Raw genomic sequence first — 26113 nt, 5'->3', positions numbered from 1 at the left:
AAATCGCAGGGACCACATGCCATATCCACTGTGGATACCCTATACACCAATCTGCCATAATGATCACATATGTATTTTGACCAGAATGTTAAGCAAGGATCACTTATCCTTAAGAATTATCTTAAAACACTGGGCAAGGTATTCCTAAAGAAGCAGTGTTAGAGATTTTGCAATTTTTTTTGTTTTTCCTATGCCTAACACTGAGATGAGGTGGCATGCAACTGGCTCCTGGGAAGATTTAAAGTAATTCATCAATTATTTTGTGAAATTATGCTGGTTGGTTTTTTTTTTTTTTAATATACTTCTCTTTTTCCATCACATGCAATTGTAAATTTGGTACATAAATTATTTGTGCAAAGTTATTTATTACTGCTATATACACAGGACAATTTTGAAAACTTTTCTGCTTTTCAGGGGATTGTTTTAACAATCTGGGTAAACATGTTAGCTGTTTTCTTACTAAAAGGAATTGATCCCTAATGTGTTTTCATGAGCATATTGCATATATATGAAGTCTGCCTTAAATTGTGGAGGGCTGGTATTTTTGCTTGTTTTGTAACAAGATGCACCAAGATTATCTTAAAGAAATGTGAAACATTTACTTTAGGAAATTATTTAGGGCCTGAAATACTTCATGCACTGAATCATTTTCAACTGAGGAATGAAGAAAATCAAATTGTTACTTTCATATTTAGCCAACCCCAAAACACCATCTGGATGGAAATCCTCTTAGTACTAAATTATAAGAATTTTCATAACATAGAATTATGGAATCATAGAATAGTTTGGGTTTGAAGAGACCTTAAAGGTTATTTAGTTCCAACCCTCTGCCATGGGCAGGGACACCTTTCACTAGACTTTTTCCTCCCACAGCACTAAAATTCAGTTTACTTAAATGACTTAAATGCTTTTTGGTCATACATCTGTGAACAGTTTAATGAAGAAACATTACAAAATTGGTAGGAATCCTGACTTTTGGTTTGCTTTGGCCAGTTTAAAAAAAAAAAACCACCAACAAACATTGTAACATTCAAAAAAACAACAGTAATATTTGTACTTATTAACTGGAGTATACAAAATACGTTTTGTTGCCAAAACATCCCTGTAGCACTACAAGTTATTAGGTTTTATAACTACAAATTTTACTAAGATAAAAGAATATCAGGAATCTAATTCTTACCATTCTAACAACTAGAGGCCATATTCTGCCTTCCCTTACAGTCATGCAATCACAGTCGTTAACTGTTGTAAGGGCAAAATTTAGCCCCAAAGTACATTTTTATCTAAACACATATATTTTCCTATATATAAAAAAGCCAACCAAGCTATTCCTTATTACTGCTCTTCCCTTCTGAAGGGTAAATTCTGATATTTGAAATACCTAAACTGTATTTACAGCTGTACAACTCCGACACCACATACTTGCAAAACTTCACTTGTACTCTATAAACATGGAGCAACTTGTACCACCGTCTTAAACATTTTTCTTAAAACAGAGAAAGAGCAGAGCAGCTTAGACATTTTCTTTGTCAAATTCGCACACGAAATACATGGTAATGTGACAGGCAACATCATTCCAGCCCCCAGAGGCCACCATCTCCACACAGTCCTCCTCGTCGTAGGCGTTGTTGGGCTCCCCGCTGCGCCATTTGTTGAAGGTCTGCATGGGTGACCGGTCGGAGTAGACGAAATTCCCCTCCTTCTCCAGGTCGTTAATCCCAATGAAGACCCTGGTGAGCCCAGCTTGGTTGATGTACGAGGCAATCAGGTTGTTGGCAGTCTCATCCTTGGGCATGCTCAGCGTCCCTCCTCGTCCGTGGCAGTACAGCTGGGCTTCCTTGTACCTCTTCTCCTCCTTGACCAGCAGGTAGATCTTATTGTCGGTCTCGCGCACGCCGGCGACAGCTGCGGGGGAGGGCAGTGCTGAAAAGTGAGCACTCGCATTTCTATAAACCAAGTCACTGCACACCCCAAAATAGCTTCACAAATCAGAGGTGGAACGGTGGCACTCTTTACGAGCGATTACACCGATAAAATGGGGCAAAAAGAAAGTAGTTATATAAAATTAACCTACCATTTTTTATGAATTTTAGTTCTGTCGTCAGCTGGGCTACTTGAATATCCATTTCACCAATAGCCTTCCTTAGCTGACTGCACTCACAAGGGATGCCTGTGAAACGATATAGATACACCCAAAATCAAAAGCTACCTAATTTCAACAATTATCTCAACATCTTTATGAAAAGACCCAGCATGGCAGCTCTGGAGAAAGCTGTCTTGCAAGTGACAGACAGAAAATTAGAGCCTTCACTACCCTGCACCATTATATGATTCTCAGGGGTGCCTGGGCCTGTGCAGAACAGATCAGTTCACTTCCTCCGAATCTTCCATCCTGAATAATTAGCACTAACCTAAACACAGATAGATATTCTCTGCAAAACACCCACAATATTTTTTTAACTAAAAACATTTTCCAAAAATTCCCATTTTCAGTAAAATTATTTCCTTAGTTTTCTCAATGATTTCTTTCACAGCAAAAACATTGTTTGCAAGTTCTTTACAAGGAATATATTCCAGCAGATCCAAAATTTCAGCACATATTGCACATAATTACCTGCAAAATGAAGGTCTGTGTTTTTGAAAGTACAGAATTTACAATGCTTCTGACCATAAAATTAGACACTAGATAATAGTCTATTAACCCAAATTACGGTATAGGTTTGACAAAGATAATCTGAATGTGAATACTAAAAGAATAATTGTTACATCTCTGGCCACAAATCTCAAAATGAGGATCAATTACTGTTGGCATTTATTACAGTTTGCAGTTCTGTATGTAATTATAAAAATCTGCATTGGACTACCCAGTTACTCTGCTCAGTTTTGTAAGTCAGTCTAAGCACAGGGTACCTGCCCTGCAAAACTGTGCACGCTGGCCCGGTGCACAGCACGCTGGCTCAAGAATTACAGTGACAAATTATGTTCTCATGAGAAATCTAATCTGTGCATCCCCAATGCACTCTGCCAGGAAGGGATGAATTCAGTCCAATCCAAACCTGCCACTCTTGCAAGGCTTGCACTTATGCTAGGCTGTTTTCCTAGAACATTTTACACCTCTGGAAGATCCATGCACCTCCATATAAGAATCTGAAGAGAGAGTGAGGAAGACTGAGCCAGGCTCTGCTTGGTGGTGCCAAGCAATAGGACAGGAGGCAATGGGCAGAAACTGTACATTGCACAGGAAGTTCCTCCTGAACATGAGGAAGAACTTCTTTACTGTGTGGGTAACTGAGCACTGGAACAGATTGTCCAGAGGGGTTGTGGAGTCTCCATCCCTGCGGATATTCAAGAACTGTCTGGACACAATCCCAAGCCATGTCCTCTGGGATTACCCTGCTTGAGCAGAGGTTGGACCAGCTGACCCAATGAGGTCCATTCCAACCTGACCCATTCTGTGATTTGTATTCTTGACAATCTCCTGCCCCTATAACTATAATCCATGAATGAGCAGGAGCATCCAACCTGCTCCTTTGTGTTGACTGGAAGACAAAGAGAGATATGCAGAGACGTCCCATTGCCCTGGTGATGACTGATACAGACAGTCTGACTTCAGTTTCCATCAGGCTTCTGGAGAGATTACTCCTCAGAGAAAGTATGAGATACTGTTTTAGCATATACACTACAAGTCCAGCAACTGCTGCAACTTCAATTATTTTAAACCATTTGAAAATATCACAGTGAAATATTACAGTTCCAATGAAAAAAATAATTCATTATTTCTCCCAGTATGTAAAGATGTATTTTTGTGATGTCTTTCACATAAACAAGGTGTGTTATGGATTACCTGGGTCACCATTAGGACCTGGTGGTCCTATGTCACCATTATCTCCTTTTTCACCTGAAGACATGAAAAATAACATAATGTTAATGCTGCCTTTTCTGTCACTAGTTCATTTAGCATTTATCTATTTTTTCACTAGTAAAATTCAAACGTGGAAAGTAGAAATATGCCCAAGCAAAAATAAAGATTTTTCTGTCCCAGTCATTCCACAATAAAGGCCAGCCGTAGCTATGAAACTCGAACCCAAATAATATGCACCAATATTCACTTCTTGACATTCATAAACTTCACAGAACCAGTAAATTCAGATGCTGTAGAGGGAAAAAGGCTGGATTTCCCTAAATTTTGAATCATGATCTAGATTATTAGGTAAACGCTAGTCCAAATGACTTAACCAGTATCACATAGGAAGCCTATGGAGTAGTCAACATAAGAAAAGACATCTTCTAACTCTTAAAAGTCTGCCAAAGCACAGCACATCTTCCCATCTTCTTTAACTGTCCACACTTCTGTGACAGTGCAAAGTTCTTTATTTATCCTCAAACCAGGATACTCACAGTACTTTAACTCTAAATATGCTGATGTCACAGCAAAGGTAACTGGTTGAGAAATCTCAGCGACCTGGCTGACTACAGTGTGAGAAAATTCCTACTAAGGTAAACTGTGAGAGTTGTTAGCCATTTTTCAATGGCTAAACTTTTCTCAAACATAAATGATCACACATTTTTCACCTGAAACACAAATGGAGAAATATAATTAAACCTACCTTTTGAACCAATAGGACCAATTTTTCCATGACGTCCTATGCTGCCTTTCTGTCCTTTGTCCCCCATTTCTCCTATACATAACAGAAGGATGAAAGGCACAAGGTAGCAATGTAGTCTGATTAATTCAGATTCTACTATGTTTGCAATATCAGTTTTTAAAATAAACAAATTCTATACCCCAAATATTCATTGAACTCCAGAGGTCTAGCTCAATTGTGAAGAATTCACATACAGCAACCTAGACAGTGATTTTATCTTTGCTAAACAATTGACATTAACAAGGCATGAAGGTGTAATTGTCAACAGTTCTTGTTTGAAAACCACTGGAAAAGCTTTTCCAAACTTCTTTCAGCAGATCATGACAGATTTATGTTGAAAATACAGGGGATTGTTGCATTCAAACATGGATCAGCAGATTAAAACTATCATGGAGTTGAGAAGACCTAAAGGATCCAAGCACAACTGACATTTCATCTCAGACAGTGATTCTGCTGTAACTGAGGGCTGGCTTTGGGCTTAATGACTAATTTATACAATATAAATACTGTCATATGAGGTAGGTTTCCCTCTGTACCACACTGTTAGAGGAGAGCGGGTATGGAGGGACTGCAGGGATGAACGCCTGCTGAAGCTCCCATCCTGCAGAAATCTAAGCCCAAAACTGCTTTAGGAAATATTTATGAAGTGGTTTTCAAAGCCTGTTGAAAAGACTGCTTCTTTGCTGAAAGCAATGTCTGCTGTGCTCTGGTCTACTACACAGGTGCAAGGAAACAATGAGACAAGCTAGCAGGAAAATCCACCAGAGGGATCCAGCAACTGGACTCGAGCAAACTGTCACAGCTCAGCCTCAGCTGTGGATCCATGACAACTGAAGATCTGCTGCCCCCTGTTGCTACTGCATCTGGACAGACATATGTATTTTTGAAAGCTGGACAATTTTATTACCCATTTTGTCATTACCATTAACTTAAGGTGAAATAAATAACAAGTTTCAGAATATAAACTGGTCATTGCTGGCCAAAGAGATGTTATATCTATTACTCCATGAAGTCTCAAGCAACCCTTGTCCCTTGATGGCATGAGCCAGAAAGAAACCATTTCCTCTGAACTGAGAGAAGCTAAATGTGTGTGGTTTGTTGTTCTGATTCATTATTGGCAAGTCCTGCAATCAATCATTTCCCTTTGTTTCTAACAAGTATCAAATTCAGGCACTACTGGACACAGGCTTTCACCAGAAAACAAAAATATATTTCTCTTATCTATTCCTACTGGAAGTACCAGCTTGTAATCAGTTTATCAAGTTGCTCTGAAAATGATGTCTCTTGCTTTGCATATTATTGAATTGGGATTACCACATTAAAGATTATCAGATGTTTGAATTCTTTCTCTTTTCTGGCTGTTACACCTGAAATTAAATAAACTCATTGATCTAATCTGTAAATAAAATAAAATACATAAAATTATTTCACTTTCTTTCTTGTAGAAATTGCCTAGAAAATGAACTGCTTCTCAGTCACAGCCAGTAAAACCCATGTGCTCTTCTCAGAAGTAAAAGGAAGGTGTGTTATCTTGAGCAATGAAGACATACATTAAATCTCCTTTCCTCATTAAAAGAATTGTTCACATTTGGGTTTCTCTTACAGTGACTAACCCCTGCTTCCACTCCTGGGGCTTGCTTATTCTGCTTCTTCTGCAGAATAAATCACAAAGTTTCAAGAGAAACACATCTGCCTTGAGGGTTTCAGAAGTTTTAATACCTTTTGTAAAGCCCTTTTTAGTAGCCCTATGGTTGTCAAAAATGCAGTCTGAGGAGTCTTAACGAAATTGGGAAGTGATAGCTGGAAAGAAATGGGGACAATAAAAGAAATTAAGTCTCCATAGACCAGAAATAGGAAATCAAACACAAAGAGTGAATAAAGAATTGAAGAAAGTCATCTGACATGTCTCAGATGAAGGTGGCATACATTGGAACCAATTATAGAAGATTTAAAGGATTTGGGAAGGAACTGAAGAGAAAGAAATTCTAAATTATCTTCTTGGTGGCTTTTTCAGGCCCACAAACAAGTGAAGAAATAAAATTCCAGAGATGAATGGTGGGCTGCAAAACAAGTGAAAAAATGATGGGTTGCACTCTGTGCCATACTATAAATGGGGGTCACAGAATATGGGCAATCTCATCAGGATTATTTGGAAGAGACAAGAAGGTATAAATCTACCTCAAAAATAAAAATGCATCAAAAAGACAAATCTAGCAGAAATGCAAATTCACCATGTCACAGAAAAATTTAATTGAATCATGTTAAAAAGAAGAGAGCAGTAGTTTTCTTTCCAAACTTAAGGATTTTAAGACAAATCAAATCCATGATTTGACATAGAGGACATCACAGACACCTACCTAACAAGGAAAGTAGAAGTGTACCAAACCACACCAAAGGCCTCTTGAATCTAGTGCCATCTTTAACAGCAATCTGCAGAGGATACTTTGGAAGAGAACATAATATATAGATGAAGATTAAAAAGTCTTTCCCCCAGTACACCTCAATAGTCTTGCAGCAGTCAGCATTCCCAATGCAAATAGATTGCCTGACTTGAATGAGAATTATATTTTTAAAGTAATCTGCATTTAGGACACTTCATTTTTAAAAAACTATTGGCAACTCGAAATCAGAAAATTCCAAATATTTCAACAGGCTACAGAACTGAAATATATAAGTTATCCACACTAATGAAGGTCAGCAATTGGTGAAGGAACCACCAATTACTGAGGAACTTACTCTTGGTAGGTGGCTACAAGAAGTTACATCTTATCATAGAATCATGAAATGAGCTGAGTTGGAAGCAACCTTTAAGATCATCTAGTACCAACCCCCTTCCATGGGCAGGGACACCCTCCACAAGACCAGGTTACTCAGGGCCCCATCCAACATGCTCTTGAACACCCTTTGAAGGATGGAGAATCCATAGCTTCTCTGGGAAACTTCTTCCAAGGTCTCACCATCCTCACAGTAAATAATTTCTTCCTTATATCTAACCTAAACTTGCCCACTTTCAATTTAAAGCAATTCTTCTTTGTCCTATTATTACATGCCCTTTCCAGCTTTCTTGTAGATCCCCTTTACTGGAAGAGGCTCTAAGGTCTCCCTGGAGCCTTCTCTTCTGCATGTTGAATAAGACAAATTCTCTCAGCCTGTCTTCAAGGCAGAGGTGTCCCATCCACCTCTGATCATCTTTGTGACTATCCTCTGGACTTGCTCCAGCAGGTCCATGTCCATTTTATGATGGGGGTCCCAGAGCCAGGGCTCCCATGGAGAGTAGGGTAGAGTGGGAGCATTACTTCCCTCAACCTGCTGCCCATGCTGCTGTTGATGCAGCCCAGGATGTGGTTGGATTTCTGTGCTGCAAGGGCACATGGCCAGCTCATGTTGAGCTTCTCTTAAACCAACACCCCCGAATTCTTCACCTCCAGACTCCTCTCAATCCATTCTCTGCCCAGTCTGTGCTTGAGATTGCCCCAACCCAGGTGCAGGACATTGTACTTGGTGTTGTTGAACTTCACAGGCCCACCTCAAGCCTGTCCAGGTCCCTCTGGGTGGCATTCCTTCCCTCCAGCACGTTGACTGTGCCACACAGCTTGGTGGTGTTGGCAAACCTGCTGAGGGTGCACTCGATCCCACCATCTGTGTCACCAACAATGTTAAACAGATATTCTTATATGAACGAACAGTGCATAAGCACAGGAGGCATTTTATATAGCTGGGGCAAATCAATTTCATCCAGCATTAGCCACCCTAAAGTTCGGGGTTTTAGTCTAAGATATTTATCTAAACTCCCACTGTAGGCAATGAAAAAATAAACACCTCTGAGTAGGGATCTGTCCCACTCATGTTAGACAGGTATCATAATCAGAATAGTAAGAAAATTTGCAAAGGAAACTAAAGCTAGTGAGAAAAAAATCCAATCTAGAGTGGCAGCAGAAATCTTTAAAGGATTTAAAAGTACATTCAAAGCCAAAGTGAAAATAGTACAGTACATTCCTGAATGGAGGAGTTTCTATTTGGAGGCAAGCAAAGACAAATAAACACCCTCATGAAACATTATCTCACTAGAATTATGTTAACAACATATTACCAAGCTTCTTCAAACCAGTGGTCCCTCTAGCCCAAAACTTTTTTCCTGTGATGGCAGCAGAAGGTGCAGTCCAGGAAGATCCCACAACCACAGCCACTATCTGCAGGTGAAATTGCTGGATCTGTCCCCAGCAGCTTCAGAGAGGGCCTCCTAGTTCAGGCACAATGGGATCTGGTGATTCTGTAATCTTGATTATAACCTCCTCAGACTACTCTGTACAGATACAAGAGTCTCAGTCTGTCCAGTTTCTCCTTAAGAGGCAGCTCCTCTTTTTCACATTTTTGGTGCCCATCTCTTACCTCTCAAGTCCTTTTTGAGAGACAAAGGCCAGAAGAACATTCTTGAGACAGTGCATGTCAGGCTTTTGTACAGAACAAGATCAGCTGCAAAAGAACCTTCCTGTTTTGTCCTTTGTCCTTTTGTCATCCTTCTGTGATGATGGGCAGTGTTCTGTTGGCCTTGGGACTCTTGCTAATGACTTCAGAGCAGTCCTTGAGTTTTAAGTGACAGTTAGGGGTTTTGGCATCATTTAAGTATGGATTAAATCATGCATCCCTAATTTCCCCAGGCAATAGATTTATTTACATTGAAGCCCATCTGCCACCTTTTTGCCCACTCAGTTTAGCAGTATTTTCTCAAAATCCTATTGAGTTCAGGTGGAACTGAAAGACAGTTTTGAACCAGATCCCCACTTTGTGAACTCACAGCTGTCAATGTCAGGACTTTTATATGGAATACTGCCTGCAGCACTCCTCAGCGAGCAATAAATTCATGTAGAAATTGACTCAGAAATGCAAAGGATTGATTGATTACATATTAATGAGCAATCAATAATAATAAAATATAAATTAAGATATTATTACCTCTTTTTAGAATTTGATTATACAAATGACTGAGCACTCTGGCTCCAATCCAGTTAAATTAATGAGTCTTCTCTTCTACTTAAGAGGCTGTGGCTGTATTAGTAAACTAAATGCCTGGGATTATTCCCTGGCAGTGGGAACCAGGTAGTCAAGAATGGGACACCTCATGATACTAAATTGTCTTACTCTTCAAGCCAAGATAATCTTGCAAGCTGCTCATTGTGTTAGCTCCCAAAATACACCTGGGAAAGTGTTAGCTGGCAAAAGTCAAAATCACTGTGTTAACACTGCAAAGGTAGAGACAATTGAGTTCCAAGCCCAAGAACAGTATGTGAGACTGTATCACATACCATTATAGTTGAATATAAATTAAGTACAATGTATAAAGGCTGAAATTAAAATACTAAAATAGTATACATTTTAAATGGTTATAGCTCTAAGACAATTGAAATATCTTCAAGAACATAATTTTAATGTTCTGTTCCTTTAATGTTCCATTCCAAGTGTAAATCCACTTTGCCCTCCTTACTTTGATTGCTGTAAGGCACTCTGGGAATATTCACAGAATGGTACTGTTACAGAACTGTCTGTGTGGAATTTGAAAACATGGAAGTTATGGCCTCACAGACTGCACCAGGACTCAGTTAAATAACTGAGTTTACTCCTAACATGGGAGAGCATAGTACAGCCATCAATGCCAGTGGGAAAGTTAATTCTGTGAACTTCACAGCCCAAAACTTACACTGCTTTAACCTGAAACAGCCATTGTACTCGACCCTGTGCCCCATGCTTTACATAAGGCCAACACAGTTTTATATTCTGCTGACATGCCATGCATCATAATTGACCTATACAATTAATTAAAAGCAATGAGGAAAGTAAGTGGAATTTAACCTTAATCAGCACCCAAAGACATCAGTATCTCTGATGTCACCCTGAAGCATCAGTACAGTCAGAACAAAATTAATTTCAGGTAAGCACCAGAAAGTTCTAATTTTTAATTTTTCTGAGTTACCAAAATCTTGAGCTGTTCAGGTCAAATATTCCATAAGAAGATAGTTTCTTTTGTAAGCTATTTTATGGTTATTATACATCCATGAAGTTCAAAGAAACTAAGTACATTTTCCTAGATGAACTTGCTAGAAAAATGAAACAAAGAAAGAGGAAAGAAAAAAAATAAAAAAGATTGGTGTGATTTTCATGGTGTAAAGACCAAGAGTAGAGAACTCTACAAATGTGGCAGAAGGATTACAGTTTCTCCCTCATGTAAACGATCACTTACTCAAAGAGGAGAAAAAGAAAATGGAATTTACCAGCTTGCATCAACAGAAGGAGCCAAATATTAGACCAAGACAAAATTATCAGGCTCCAAGATAAATACAAGGGGTTGAACACATGCTTACACACTGACTGAAATTCAACAGACTACTGCATAGAAGCAGGGCTGCTGTCTGTGGGTGGTTTTAGGGGCAAATGCAAAATGAAGGAACGATTATTTTTGCCAAACATATTGTTATATTTTATTTTTGTCTGAATGTTCCATCTTCTGGATTAGAAATAGGAAAATCCTTGGTCTGTTGGAAGAGAATGTACTCAGTCTTGTGCAGCTTGAGAGTCTAGAAAAGTATTTATGCATGAACTCAGCTACAGGTCTGCACATTACACACAATCTGTGGAGGTTAACCAGAGACTGAAAGGTCAGGAGACTGAAAGGTTTTTCCAGGTCAAAGTTGGATATTCTTCTGTGTCCTTTCCATAGACCAGAAGTTACATCTGTGAAGTCTGTTTGCTTATCCAGTCAACACTGTGACATTCAAAGTGTACTGGATGTAGTATCATGATGAAAGGTGGTGCCATATAATCCAAATTGTTTTTAAGGTATCTGTGTTATTTTCTTTGACAAAGCATTTGTGGGAAGGAGTTGATTAAGACAAATATCTACAAAATGTACAGCATTAATGAAATTACTAGTTAATTAGGACATACTTTAAACAAGAGCTTGTTTGTAGAAATTTCTGTATGCAAAAAAGGAAAGCAGAAAAATATGTTGCTACAGAAGCAGTAAGAATTTTTGCCTGTTTAGATGAAAGTACTACCTGGAAAAATACTGATACAGCATGCATTAGTACTCAATTTTCTTTAATCTCTTTCCTGTTTCATTTATGTTTTCTCGTACTGTGTTTCCACTTCAGTGTTTCTTCTTTCAGCCTCATCAGAATTTTGGACTTTTGCAGGTAAGAAAAACTAGAAAATTACCACTGTTATTAGCATTAATCAAGCTACCTTATGAGAACTATTTTTGAAACAAAAGCAATTTTACAGTAGAAAATAAATAAATGAAATGCCACATCATGATTGCCCTGACTGAAAAAGAGTACTTCCACATCTCAGAGAGACAAAGCATTTTGAAGTGACATGACAATATGCCAAGATATAGAAACATGCAGGACAGCGTGATGAGAGGGCTTCTGAAGAAGTTGTCAAGACAATCTCATGCCAAAGGACACAGAGAAGGCTGAGGCACTTAGGGCTCTTTTGCCTTTGTTTCTGCTGGCAAGGGCTGCTCTCTGGCCTCCCAGTTCTGCACATTTGGTAGCAAAGATCTGGGGAGGACAAGCTACTCGTGGCAGCTGACAATTGAGTGAGGGACTGCTTCCCCTGGATGTACATGGGCCCATGGTCCTGCCCACAAGGCATTCAGGGGTGCTGAGAGGGTTAGCTGGGTGCTGCTGCATAGCTACCAAAGTCTAACCAGCAGCTGCTAGGGAGTCCTTCACTGCTGAAAGGGAGGAAGAAGTAGAAGATGCTCCATGCTGGCAGGAATGGTTGATGCATTGGAGGGCGGCCCTGCCAGTCAGGAGGAACTGGACAAGCTACAGAAATGCATTGGCAGGAATATCATGGGTTCAGCAAGACCCTAAGTTCCTCACCTGAGACACTTTGATGAAGTCTGGCCCATGGCTGGATAAAAAACTCCTTTGCCTTAGAGGGCCCAGAGACTTTTGGGCCCTCATACATGAGAAGCAAACTGAAGTCCAGCTGAGGAAGATGGTTTTATTTAGCTTGGAATACAGAAAGGTAAGGGGGGGGAATTAATTGCAGTCTTCCACTACTTACAAGCAGTTTCTAGAGAAGATGCCGCCTTTCTTCTCAGAGACACACAGAGAAAGGGAAAGATGCCCTTGATTACAAACTACAACAGGTCTTTCACAATGACACCAGTGAAACAGTCTGATTAAAATTTATGTGGAATCTCCATCCTTGGAGATTTTCAAAAGTCTACTGGACAAGGACCTGAGAAATCTGCTATGATATTGAAGTCTGCCCTGTTTAAAGCAGGAGCTTGGACTAGAGGAGCTCTTGACAACCGTTTAACCTAAAATATTCTGTCATCTACACTTCAGTCAGTATTGCCTTACAAGAGCCAAAATTTTAGTTTCCAATATTTTTTTCTAAGAGTCATCCTTGAAAGTAAATCTACATAAGGAAATACATTGGCTGAACACACACACCCCTCATGGAAGTTAAAATTTTTTCAATGTATTGTAGGAGGAAGAGCTCTAGCTATGGGTTTTTGTCCCAGGGTAATCAGTATCAGACTTCTGTAAATGCCTAAAGGAACAACATAATGGATCATGCATCATCACAAGGAAGTATAAATTATCTTTACAGTTGCTTTGAAAGAAAGATTGTAAACTCACTTCAGTAAAACTAACTCCAACCTTCTAATGACAGGAATGTCAATCTTTAATTTCAATATTGAAATCAAAGGATTTGACTCCTGCTAATTTGAACCTTTCAGAACACAAACCTCCTGGAAAACTTATGAAGGTCAAATTTCTTCCTTGCTTCAGGAGGAAAAACCAGAATTTTCTGCAAGACAGAGTGCTATGTTTCTCTCAGCTGCATAACTGAATACTGTTGAGCACCATTCTTCTCAAGAGCTCAAAATATCTTTGAACTACAATGCAAACAAATTTATCACCATTTCCCCATATCCAAAAAATGTGGGAACACTCGTGTTCATCTTTGCCTATTATGGCTTACTGCCTTCCCTCAATGGTTTTAATTAAGATGTTGTGAGTGTTCAAATTCACAAGAAAAAAAGAAACAAAAAAATTGAGCCTTGTGAATTTTTCCCCTCTGATCTAATATGAGGTTTTCATTTGCAGAAAACAAATTATGAAGGAGACATTATGATGCCTTTCTTCACAGAGACCTTTTTAAAAAATTGAGATTTTTTTTTTTTTTAATTTCCAAAATACATCTTTTTAACCAGAAGATAATACTTAGTCTACAGAGAAGTGCATATAATTTTACTGGTTTTGGCTAAATTAAATTAAGTTAATTTTTATCATTGTAGCTCTGAGGGTGCTATATTTGGGATGTATGACCAAAGCAATGTTGATAACACAGAAACATTCATTATTGCTGAACAGTGCTTGCACAGGGTTAAGGCATTTTCTGCTCATCACCCCACCCCACCAGTGAGGAGCTGGGAGTGCACAAGAGGCTGGGAGGGGACACAGCCAGGACAGCTGACCCAAGGGAAATTCCCTAAGGTTTGGCATTGTGCTCAGTGTGTAAAGCTGGGGGAAGAAGAAGGAACAGGGGGACATTTGGAGTGATGGTGTTTGTTTTCCCAAGGCACATTATGTGTGATGGGGCCCTGCTCTCCTGGGGATGGCTGAACACCTGCCTGCCCTTGGGAAGCACTGAATTCATTCCTTGTTATGCTTGTGTGCATATGGCCTTTGCTTTCCCTATTAAAGTGTCTTTATCCCAACCCATAGGTTTTCTCACTTTTACCCTTCTGATTCTCTCCCCCATCCAAACCAGGGGATGTGACTGAGTGGTCATGTGGGGCTGAGCTGTTGGCTGGGGTTAAACCACAACAGCACAAAACAGAAATGGCCAAGGATGAATGGCCAATGTCACCCAGTTAAGGAAGCAAGGACCCCCATCCTCATCATCTCACAAGAAAAAGCAGCATTTTCTCAGGAATTACTTCCAAAATATCTTCTTTATCAAAGTTACCTTTTTCTCCTGGAGGTCCAACTCTGCCTGGACGACCTGGGGCACCTTTCTCCCCCTTTTCTCCAGCCTCCCCTGTTGATACAAAAGTAAATAAAAAGAATCATATTAAACCAGGACTATTTTCTGTTAGCAGCCATGACAAGAATGCCATTCTCTCCAGTGAAAAAAATAGAAGCAGATGTGATCTGATTTAACAGCTTTACTTGACTGACAGAAAACAGATTTTTCTTCAATTGATGCAGACACTGGAAAACCCTGTCAATACATTACTGAAGTCTCATACAACAGGTCTAGTTTTGTGGATGTTACTTATATCATTGACCTTCAAAAAGCCAACAGCACAATTCACTGAAGCAGAAGCTTCAGAATCAGTCCCCAACTTAGCACATAAACTTCTGTGTTCACCAAATTCTTTCCAAGCCTCTGCTAAGGACGTCCTTAAGTCTCAAGTGAAAATGGCTTAACTATGACCTCAAATTAAAAGAAAAAAAATGCCATTTTTGAGGCCTATAAGAAGGCACTGCTACATCCATCCTTAGAGGGCCAGTTTTAAGCATGAAAACATTAAGTCCCTACTTCATATACCCAGTTATATACTGTGCTTTTTAATCTCTGAAGTATGAACCACTATGTAGTGTATTTACATGCACATAGCTTGTGGTACATCATTATATTCAGCATATTTAAACATCACTTTCTGTAAAAAGTGTTAGCCTCCCTAGTGCCTTTCATTAAAAATTTGGGGATGCTTAGCTTGTTTTGCCCACTACAGCTACACTACCACTGTACTCTGCCATTGACATGAAATTAAAATCTCTGACAAACAGAAGGTTAAAGAATTATTTATACAGCCACCTTGACAAAACAAGATTTGTATGAGAAAGGAGAAGAAAGTTCTATGGCTTCCACAGAAAATAAAGTGTTGGTATGTAAAACCCAGAGTTAGCACAGCACATATGATATCCCAACACTGTTTTTCTATGGAAGAGAGTGGGCATTAGCTGCTCTCCAGGAAGCTGATGGGAGCACCACAGCAGGAAAGTCAGTGGTTTTCATGCAGCCCACAAGCCCAGCTCTCTGGCATAGCTGGCAGCTGTGGTTCAGAGAGGAGTCACAGAGATGACATGTAAAAACATGTCACACCATGGCACATTTCAAATATGCAGCCTCCAGCTCTCTTTCCAAATCTCTCTATTGTAGACCTAGGTGGCTGTGAGCTGAACTCAGCCCTCCATCTGTTATATTTTCATTCTTCAGGCTGCTCCAGACCATCTTCCCTGCCTTCAGACATGCAAAAATAGGCCATTCTCTGACCTTAATGAGGACAAACTTCACATAAGCCCCAGTGAATAATATTGTTAGTATGAAACAGGCTATAATTCGGCACATTTGGGAACGTCACATTTTTATTATCAAGTAACCAATAGGCTTTGTATGATTGCCTTTCACCCCTCAGGGCTGGCTATGAGTTCTTTGCTTCCCAAAGATAAATCCTGACAATGACTTTCCCTTGCTCTCTGGAGGCTGAGAGCAGGCTATTACAGCCTATTGCTTTACACGTTCTTCAGAGTGAAGGCTGTGCATTAGGGATCAATAAAATAGATCACTCTTGCTTCAGGCCATTACACTTGCCTGCATTTATTCTTATAATACGATGACACTGCATTCCTTAGTGTGGGTGTTTTAAAAACTTTCTCCAGGAGGAGATTGCTCCATTACAGGCCCAGCTATGGACCAGTTGACATTTTTTTCTTATCAGCTGTTTTAAGGAGCAGGACCTTGGCCAAGAGGGACTGATCAGTGGTACAGCACAGCTTTGCCTTGTGTAAGTCCCTATTCTTGCTGAGCATTGTGCAAATTGAGGAAGTAAAGCCTGTGCAGGCGTCATGGGCAACAAAACAGTTTTCTGTCAAGACAATCAATTTAATTTTTCACCAAAAACCAATAATGTTTAACTTCTTGATTCATGAAATAAAGAAAGACACCCCTGTGCCTCCTTTCCGGTCTCCAGTCCCTTGATCTACAACCAAGTCCCTCCAGAGCAGGAGGCTGGGATCTGTGCATTATGGTCCCTACCTGACTGATCTGTTGTGGCCTCATCCACTAGCCACAGTCCCTTAGCACTTGCACTTCTTGCATCCCTCCCTGGATATTTGCTCCAACCCCACTGCAGGAAACAGTACTTTCCTTGTCAGCACACTGCAGCACTGTCTGTACAGCTGAGACAGGGTGAGATGTCAGTAGTGCTCCACAGTGCTGAGATGCCCCATACTCTTAAAAGAAACTTAGCCTTGCCAAACTATGTGAGCTATTAAGCATCATATTCCCCATGTGAGTAGATGCATCAAGTGTGAGTGTAAAAAAATTGGGTTTTTTAACATAGCATTAACTTTTTTATGTATTGAACAACCTTGAGACTGTTAAGACAACTCCTGATTTGGACTCTAGAAGGGAGACAAAACAAGATGGCAAGCTGAGAATTTAAGTTTTGAAGGACTGTTCTGTGTTATTTTTTTTCTCCACAATAGTAGTAACTTTAATTTCATGTGCCTATCAAAAGAAACTGGACTTTAGGAAGAATATGAGGGAGCTGTGTAGAGAGGCTTCATCATCCATTGCTTTTTCACACACAGCACACTTTTCTTATTATTAATATTGCTGGCTTTCTAAAACATGGTTCAGTCTGCTGCCTATATTCTCAAAGCCATGGTTTTTCCCCTTACACTTTTCATTTTACTCCTTTATACTCTTGAGTTAAAAAAATAACCAACCTAACAAAATCTGTCCCCCTAAAAAAACCCCACCAAAATGACTACAAAAACAAACAAAGCAAGAAAATCTACCAAAAAAATCAAACCAAAACAAAAACACCCCAAACATACGAAAACCTCAAAACCAAAACAAACAAACAAAGAAACTCCAAAAAATCAACCAAACAGAAAAACCACCAAACCACAAACCACCAAAACCTGCCCCTAAGACCTAAACTGCCAACTTTAATCTCATTTGTGCTTTTACTATTCTTGGCGTCTTTAGTAGCCTTCTTCTTCATCCATTTCCACCTCCATTCTCATCTCATGCCCCTTCTGATTTTCTCTTTTACTCTGTGGGATCTTAATTGATTTTGTGTCATTTTACATTTATTTAGTTTCCAGTCTCTCCACTCTGATTCTTAAGCTCTTCTTCCTCTGTTTTTCCCCTATTATTTCCTTCTATTCTTCTAAAATTCCTACTTTATGCTCCCCTGCTTCTGTGTACTTTTCCCTGATGACTTTCTCCTTCATCACCCCATTTGGGCTCCACTTTTTCCACCACCTCTTAAGTGTCTATCCTCTGCCATTCACATATCCCATGGTCTCCCTAATTTCTTGCATTTTTCCCTGCATCTGTTTTTCCCGGATTCTGACAGAGCCATGCCCAGCAGCAGTGTGGAACTCTATTTCTCCACCACTGGAGATGTTGCTGGCAGCCCAGGGAAGGAGGAGGAGATGGTGCAGATCTAAAAGCTGCAGTGAGCAAATCCTGATCCATGGCAGCTGAATTTGGGCACGAGGCCACACATGTGCTCAGTTTAAAGGAAGCCTTGGCCAGTGAAATGGGTTGGAGTTATGCCAGTGGGGAACAGCAGTATCTCATCACCACCTCTCTGAGCCAGTCCCCCTGACAGCATATTTGGAACATTGAAAGCTTTTTAGGGATTTCACGTTAACTAGGTCTGTATCAGGTCATTTTGTGCTTCACTGAATTTGTACATCAATCTCTCTCAATTTTGCAAGGCTTACATCTTATGAACCTGAGTGAAATCATTAACACACAGTGGCTTTCAGGCCTCTCTCTGGTTTCCAGGCTCAGAATTGTCATCTGCCAAAGGGTCCTGCACAGTTTACGCACTTTAAAAACATTTGTTGCACAACAACAACAACAATATTATTATTATTATTATTATTGTTGTTGTTATTGTTATTGTTATTGTTGTTGCATTACAATGGTGATCATAGATGCTAATTTTGACTGATTACAAAAATAAGAAAATCAATGCAAAGAAGTCACAAAACTCATCCTGTCAAATTCTCTGATATGAAAAATATTTTCAAAGCTTAGGGCTGTGAAATCTGACCCTTTGACTGATCTTTCATGCAAATTTGGACAACATATATTTAACTTGGTGGTGTTCTCCTCTGTAAGTCACTTTTACATAGTAAATATATCAAACAAATTAAACAACTTTACTCAAGACTTAGTTAAACCTCAGAAGGCCTGGATATAGTGTTGTTCTCTCTAACAAGAACATCTGCAGAAGATGTTCTTGTTAGAACATCATTGAGACTATTAAGACAACATGTTAGAACATGTTAGATGCAGAAGATTAAGATCAAAAGCCACTTATTGAAGTAAATATTAAAGAACAGCTTTTGGCTGAGTTCAGGCATCCAAAGCTGCATGAATAGCAATAATAACAATAACAACCATAAAAATAATAGACAAAACGATAATAAATATTAAGAAATAAATATATTCTTAAAGCAAATTGGCCAAGCACAGCCCACATCCCTGTAGGCCAAGTCTCTTGCCCCAAGCAGAGGGCAGCTGCAGACAATTTGGGCAGTGCCTGGAGAGGGCAGTTTACCCCTCAGCCAAACCCCTGGCCAAGATGGGCTCACAATTTAGCTGTGTGAACAATTTAGCTGCAGAACAGAACTGAGCCTCACCCTTCCCAATCAGTTAACCACAACAGGCAATGCCTGCAGTCCATCCTGTGGCCCTCAGGCAACTCAGGAAAGCCCAGATTGGTACAGATAAGATTAATGGCAGCAGTTCTGGTTGGGTGGGTTTTGTGACACTACAAGGCATAATTACAAGAAAAACTGAAAGGTTTCTTGTGTGGTTCTTACACAATGCTTTATTTTTTATTTTATTGTTGATGATAAACTAATCGTTTTCATGGGGGTTTTTGTCCTTAGTTAAAAAGTATTTCCCTGTGTTCAAAAGTGTTATATTTCAACAGAAATGTCATAGCCTTCTCAAGGGGAATTATTGTTATTGACTAAACAGAGCTGGGATTTCAACAACCATAATGGATGCTGCTGCTTTAAAATGCTAATTCTTCCCAGTGGCTGATTTCTTATGCAAGATATATTTTTTTTCCTATGAAAAGATCAATAATTTATTACACCACCTTCTTTGGGCAGGAGTTTGGGGGCATATTCTGTAAAAATGTTGCCTTTTTAAAAAACTATAGAAATGCCAAAGACCTAACTAATGTTTGCTTTCTTCTAAGAGGTATTTGAGCTCTTAAAAAATCCAAAGAAGACAAACATAAGACAAGAAAACACAAAATAATTCCTATTACATTGCAATATGGAAATTAAAACCTTTCCAGATATAAAGTAGGGCTTGATGTTACAATTTTTGGGTAGCACTGCTCAGTATAAAAACACAGAGCAACCAGGCAATGAATAAGAGTAACAAGCATTAGTGATCATGAGAAAATCTGGGAAACTGGCATGCATTCTCTGAACCATTTAACTTTACCTTATGGACCTTAAAACTTCATTTTTAAGGAGGCTACAAACAGGGCCAAATAAGAGGACAACTGAGAGGTACCTTCTTTGTCTCTGTTAAAACTGTCAGTTATGCAACTGAGCCTGCTAGAACAAAAATATTAATATTGGAATAATGAGTAGGCTTTCACATTACCTTTGAGGCCTGGAACAAGAATCTGAACAGAGCAGGACTCCTCTGCAATGTGTTGAGGATATCCAGATCTTAGCAGTGACAGGAAGGCAAGGCTAATTAGAGTCACCAAGAAAACCAGATCTCTCTTCATAATGAGCACTTACAGGTCACTGACTCCTAAACAAAAGAATGAATAAACAGTTATAAGAATTCCAAAGGCTTTCAACAGTTTCTACAACTACATCCCACTACAAACACAATATATATTTGTGTGCCATAACCACACAGCGTGAGAAGCACATGTGCAGCTTCTCCAAGCAGGTTATATGTTCTTCAGACACACATGAAACAGGCAGCAGCACATTTAGCAGGTTTTTTGCTGTTAGACTGTATGGAATAAAGCCCAGGAGAAATTTAATTAAACAAGAAGGAGATTAAACAATGCCAATAATAGGCAATTCTATGTGCATGATTTCTGGAGGTGATTGGAGGATTTCTGTGCATGATTGGAGGCAGCTATCTGGAAAGGTGAAAGGAGATAATGCAGCATGTAGGCTTAGAATCACAGAATTGCTTAGGATGGAAAAGACCTCTAAGATCATCAGCCAACCATTAACCCAGGGCTGCCAAGTCTGTCACTAAGCTATGTCCCCAAGTGCCACATCTACATGTCTTTGAAATATGTCCAGGGATGGTGACTCAACCACTTCCCTGGGCAGCCTATTCCAGTGCTTGACAACCCTTTCCATGAAGTAATTTTTTCCTAATATACAATCTAAACTCCCTCTTGCACAAATTGAGGCCATTTCCCCTTGTCCATATTTCTTATAACCCAGGAAAAAAGACCATCTCCACCCTGGCTACAACCTCCTCTCAAGTAATTCTAAAGAGCAATAAGGTCTCCCCTGCATCTCCTTTTCTCCAGGCTAAACCCCATTCCTCACAGGACTTGTGCTCCAGATGCTTCACCAGCTCTGTTGCCCATGTCTGGACATACTCCAGGACCTCCATGTCCTTCTTGCAGTGAGGGACCCAGATCTGAACACAGGATTTGAGGTGTAAACTCACCAGTGCCAAGTACAGGGGGAAATCACTGCCCTGGTCCTGCTGGCCACACTATTGCTGATAAAGGGCAGGACATCATTGGCCTTCTTGGCCACCTGGCCTTGCCCTGAAAGTTGTCAGTACTAAGTTGCCACTTAGAGTGGATACTGCTCTAAAGAAGTAATTCAGTAACAGATGAACCAACTGAAAGGCCTAAAAATTCACTTCCCATCTACCTGAGCACTGGAATTGTGCCCAGGCAAATTGTCTGATACAATAGCCCTCATATAAGTCATTGAGGGTGGAAGGCAGTAATATTTCACTGTATCACTCAATAAAGTTGAATCAGAGTCTTCAATAACTCCTGAAGAGAATCACCTTTGAAACATATCCTAGTCAAAGCTGACAAGTGAAATGGCTTGCCTGAAATTAGACTGTGAAGAGATGTCCCAGAAAACAACCAAACAGAAATGGAGTTTGTGTGAAAGGACTGTAAAAAACAGTATTTAGGAGGCCTGTAAAAACACTTTGACAAAAATGTTATTTATGTATTTCTGATATATTTTTCATGTCGGTCCTTAACCAGAGCTCAGTAACACACAAATAAGCTGAAAGTCATAACAGGTTTTTTATCATCTTTTATAGCCACCATAAGGGCATATGCATTTTACATCTGGAGCAAGAAGATTGGGCTATATTAATTTCCACTCCCTGAATCCCTTCAAAAATAACCCAGATAGGATTAGGCACAGGTGTGGGACCAGTATGTGGGTCTGTGTGCCTCAACATGTTGGGGACCTAGGAGAGCAGAACTGTTATTTTTGGGATGGCCTGAAGGTATTAACTGGCATAAAGGATGTCATAGCAGCAAGGCCAAGTAGATGATTTTGGAGTTGGGGGAATAAATTGTCCCTCTGAATTACTTCCATTATCCCCTAGGAGACTATAACAAGGGAATCTGATGGGAGCAGACTTTGTCTCCTACTTCATGTGTGGAGGGCATTGCATGAGTTACAGGCCAGGTTTCTGTGTGTCTCACAACCCCCTTGCTACACCATCTGTTGCTACATGCAATTGAGGGACAGGGGGTTGCCACAATACACAATCAGTTCTTACTGATCATCCAGATCTAGTGCAAAGACTTGTATATGCTTTGAGTCCATTTTGACCCAAATCTTTTCCCAGGTTTCTTTCCAAAGGAGAGAGACCTGCAGCTGGAGGACCACACCTTAAAAGATGGTTATCTGTGCTTTGAGCTGGGAAGAGCTGTTGGGTCAAGAGATCTCAATACAGTCATAGTCTGATGGGCTACAGTAGGCCAGGAAACCCTAGGGAAAAGGTAATCCTGGATAATGTTGGGTAATTTTCCCATGGGGCAAGGAAGGAACAGGGACTATCTGAGGTTTTCCACAACCTGCCATACAGTCCTATAATGGGTCAGGCATAAGCTACTTCATAGACAAGCTTTGCCAACCAGAAGGAATACCTAGGAGAGTGTGGAACTGCTGCTCAAATATTTACGCCATGGTAAGTTTTGTCACAATTGCAGCAATCATCACTTGAGGCTTCTCAGGAGTACAGGGCAAAATTGACTTTTGCCACTCAAGGATGAGGAACAGGAGCTAGAGGAGAAGGTACACCACAAAGCTGTGCATGGATCTGTTAGAATGTGTCTACAGGAGGGACACAAAGATGATCAGAGGGTTGGACCACCTCTCCTACAAAAACAGACTGAGAGAGTTGGAGCTGTTCAGCCTGGATGATGCCTTAAGTTTTAGCTTTCATATTTTTCAGATTTTGTGCTGCCTTACTGTGCAACTCTGAACTTCCTATTAAGTGTTAGCAAGTTCACTTCACAAGGTAGTTAGACAAAACAATCCTTTTCCAGGAGAACACCTGGTCACCAGCCTGCAGGACATCCTAGGCAGAATATCCCACTTTTTTATGTTGTAGAAGCACTTCAGGATTCAGAAGATCAGACAAAGAGGCTTTCAAGCCAAGTGGTTCAGATACCCAGCTGAAAGCCTGGAAATTAGGCCATTTCAGCATGAGCACCTGGCAGACTGGTGATAAGGATTCTTGATGGACAAATTGGAGAGTGGAATGAAATGGCCTGAGATGGAAGAAATTGAAATTACAGTGGTGCTCCTGTCTCTGCATTACTGAATAAAAGGCAACATCATCTCCTCTGTCTGCATTTTATGAGGATTCAGATGTATCCAGTCTCCAACTGAAAGATCAAAGGCTCCAGGTATGTTAAATATTAATCTGCCTTTGCAAACTCCTGCACAGCTCAGAGATGAAACAGACATGGAGCAGCAGAGAACTGTCAAGGCTGCTTCTTGGCTCTGCTCAACAGCCACACATGATGGATTTTCTGAGGAAAACAAAATCTCCAACAAAGCTTCAGCACATTCCCTGCTGTCTGCTACTGGGCTTACATGTCTCAGAGACAGAGGGGATACAACCCCACCTACCACATATTAGCTCAGCTCACAGAGGAAATGGACTTGTTCTAGAAAAAGAAGCTTCTTTAGTGTCATTCAGGTAACAAGACCCAGATCCATAAGAATATTTGGGGAAATTACCTTGGTCTGAGAAGAGCCACTAACAGGAGGAATGTCTGAGGAGGTTGCATATTAAAAACTCTCTAGAATCTGTGGTTGCAGTAAAGAGATACATTAATAGTGAAATCAAGACAAAAGCACTTTGTATATGACTTTCTCCATCTCTCCCTTCTTTCAAAAGAAACCTTCTGCAGATAAAGTTTCTTTCTCTGATTGAAAAATCAGTTTGATCTCCAGGTATGTGCTACAGCAGACATTTTCACTTTGAAATCCTAGAAGTTTTTTTGTCTTTCTGACCTACTTTCAAGCCCTTTCAGACCTAGATGCATAAAGTCATTTAAGAAAACTAAATCTCACTGAAACTTGTCCTCAGATAAAGGAGGACCAGCCTGTTTTTTCAAACACTGTTTTGGCCCTGGTATTTGGAGTATCTTCAGCATTGGTAAAATCAATGCCAGAGAGAAACCTAGACGTGTTCAGCACTTGTAAAAGTATGAATATATTCTCACTGCCTATGCAGGGGTCAAAAGTCAAATTTATGGCCATTTACAGTGGCCATTAAATCAGTGAAAGCTGAAAGTACTGGAAAAAAATAGGAGAAGAAAAAGGCAGTATTTACTCAAAAAAATAAAAAATAATAAAGTGCCTCATTTTCCATCAGAAATGAAAACATATCAATGCAACCAGCACAATAATTTCAAAACAACTTTTGAGATCTCTCAGCTTCAGGAAATCTGCCTCAGTCACCAAAAGCGAAGAGGTTTCTCAAGCCAAGCTTCAAATGACAAGTCCTTGAGAGGTCATTGGAGAATCCCAAAGGCCCCACAGGCTCGCTCAAAACCCTGCAGGACCAGCCAGGCCAGCTGGCACTCACTGAGTTCCCACACTTCCCTCCAACTCTGGGGGGATGGAAAGCTTGGAGATCACTTGAGCCAGCTAATGCCTCATGCATGAAGTCCCTGTATCTCTACCAGTGGCTCCAAAAGTGCCAGTGGCTAATTCTATGCCATTATTTTGGACTTAGAAGAAACAACACAGATGATCCGCCAAGATGAAACTTAATGGATGAAAAATGCAGAAGACAAGTGATGCTTGCTGGCATTAATGCTCAGCCAGCCAATAGCTACAGAGTAACTCTAATCTTCTGTATAATCCTATAGGACTCATCTTTGAGCTGATTTTATTTCACTGCGTAGTTTTCACATTATGATTCTTTTTTGCTGTTATTTTAAAAACTATACTTCATTCTCAAGTATCTGAGCTGAATTATCTATATTCTGAATTGAGTATACTTCTGGTACAGACACAGAAATCTGCAGAACCGCAGCCACATTTGGTGAGTGACTTTCCCAAGCTGGTTTGAGTCAGCACTACAGACGCAGCAATAACTTTCAACAGTTTTCACTCCCTGACTTTTCAAGTCCTTGTCATCCACATCTCAACACCTCCCTGGCAGAACTCTCTGGCAGCTCACGTACCTTCAAGCCACCTGCAGGCCCTAAGCTGAATTCTAGGAAAAGCAACACATGCCCACAAAATCACGCCCAGAAAATAGCAGACTGTAACACAGTCCCCATGCTATTTCAAACATCTTGAACAGATAAAAGACCAAAAATTAAATTAAGTCCCAGGGCTACCTCCAGTGCCCACCTCAGGCCAAGGACAGGTTTCTGGGGGAAGCGGGGAGGAGCAGAAGGGACAAGCCTCCAGCACTGTTGACACAAGCTGTGTTTCACCCCTTGGCCCAAGGGATGTGGATCATTCCCTGGGGAAGAAGCCTTTCACATTGGAGATGAAACCTGTGTCACTGACCTCATCTTTCTTCATTACAGCCTTATTAATCTTCCTAACCTACAGATGTTTTGTGTAGCTAGGCTTTTGCTTTATCTAAGCATTTTCTCATTTCTCATTTGTCCTCTCAGTTCCCTTGCACATTACCTTGGGTAATCAAACGTTTGCCATTTAGCTGGACTATAAAAATCAGAATCAATTACAAAGCTGCTTAAACATTGGGTGATCATTATCCTAACATTGCAATGCTCTCAAGTTAAATCCTACGTGTTGATTTAAAGGTTAAAGCAATGGACTTGAAAGAGTGAAAAAAATCCCTAAATATTAATACTGTAGAATTGCAAAAATGAGGACCATAACTGCCGTGGTTACCAAGCCTCTGTGAAATCTATGGAGCAT

General features: G+C 40.1%; 1 protein-coding gene across 5 annotated transcripts in view; it reads right to left on the bottom strand.

The window, feature by feature from the left end:
- Nucleotides 1–308: 308 nt before the first annotated feature.
- The window catches only part of COLEC11 (collectin subfamily member 11), a 44757-nt gene continuing 18952 nt past the window's right edge, over nucleotides 309–26113 (bottom strand). For 4 of the 5 annotated variants that reach the window (XM_077175046.1, XM_077175049.1, XM_077175047.1 and 1 more), the window contains 6 exons: nucleotides 20334–20489; nucleotides 14637–14708; nucleotides 4608–4679; nucleotides 3845–3898; nucleotides 2075–2170; nucleotides 309–1923 (listed from right to left, as the gene is read on the bottom strand). In XM_077175046.1, coding sequence (XP_077031161.1) covers nucleotides 1514–1923; nucleotides 2075–2170; nucleotides 3845–3898; nucleotides 4608–4679; nucleotides 14637–14708; nucleotides 20334–20463 — 834 coding nt within the window. In that variant the 5' untranslated portion in view covers nucleotides 20464–20489 and the 3' untranslated portion in view covers nucleotides 309–1513. The remainder of the gene's footprint in view (nucleotides 1924–2074; nucleotides 2171–3844; nucleotides 3899–4607; nucleotides 4680–14636; nucleotides 14709–20333; nucleotides 20490–26113) is intronic. The other variant, XM_054628932.2, reaches the window with a different exon arrangement.

Source organism: Agelaius phoeniceus, chromosome 3 (assembly GCF_051311805.1).
Source record: "Agelaius phoeniceus isolate bAgePho1 chromosome 3, bAgePho1.hap1, whole genome shotgun sequence".
NCBI lineage: Eukaryota > Metazoa > Chordata > Aves > Passeriformes > Icteridae > Agelaius > Agelaius phoeniceus.
This window is presented reverse-complemented; position numbering and strand designations above follow the sequence as displayed.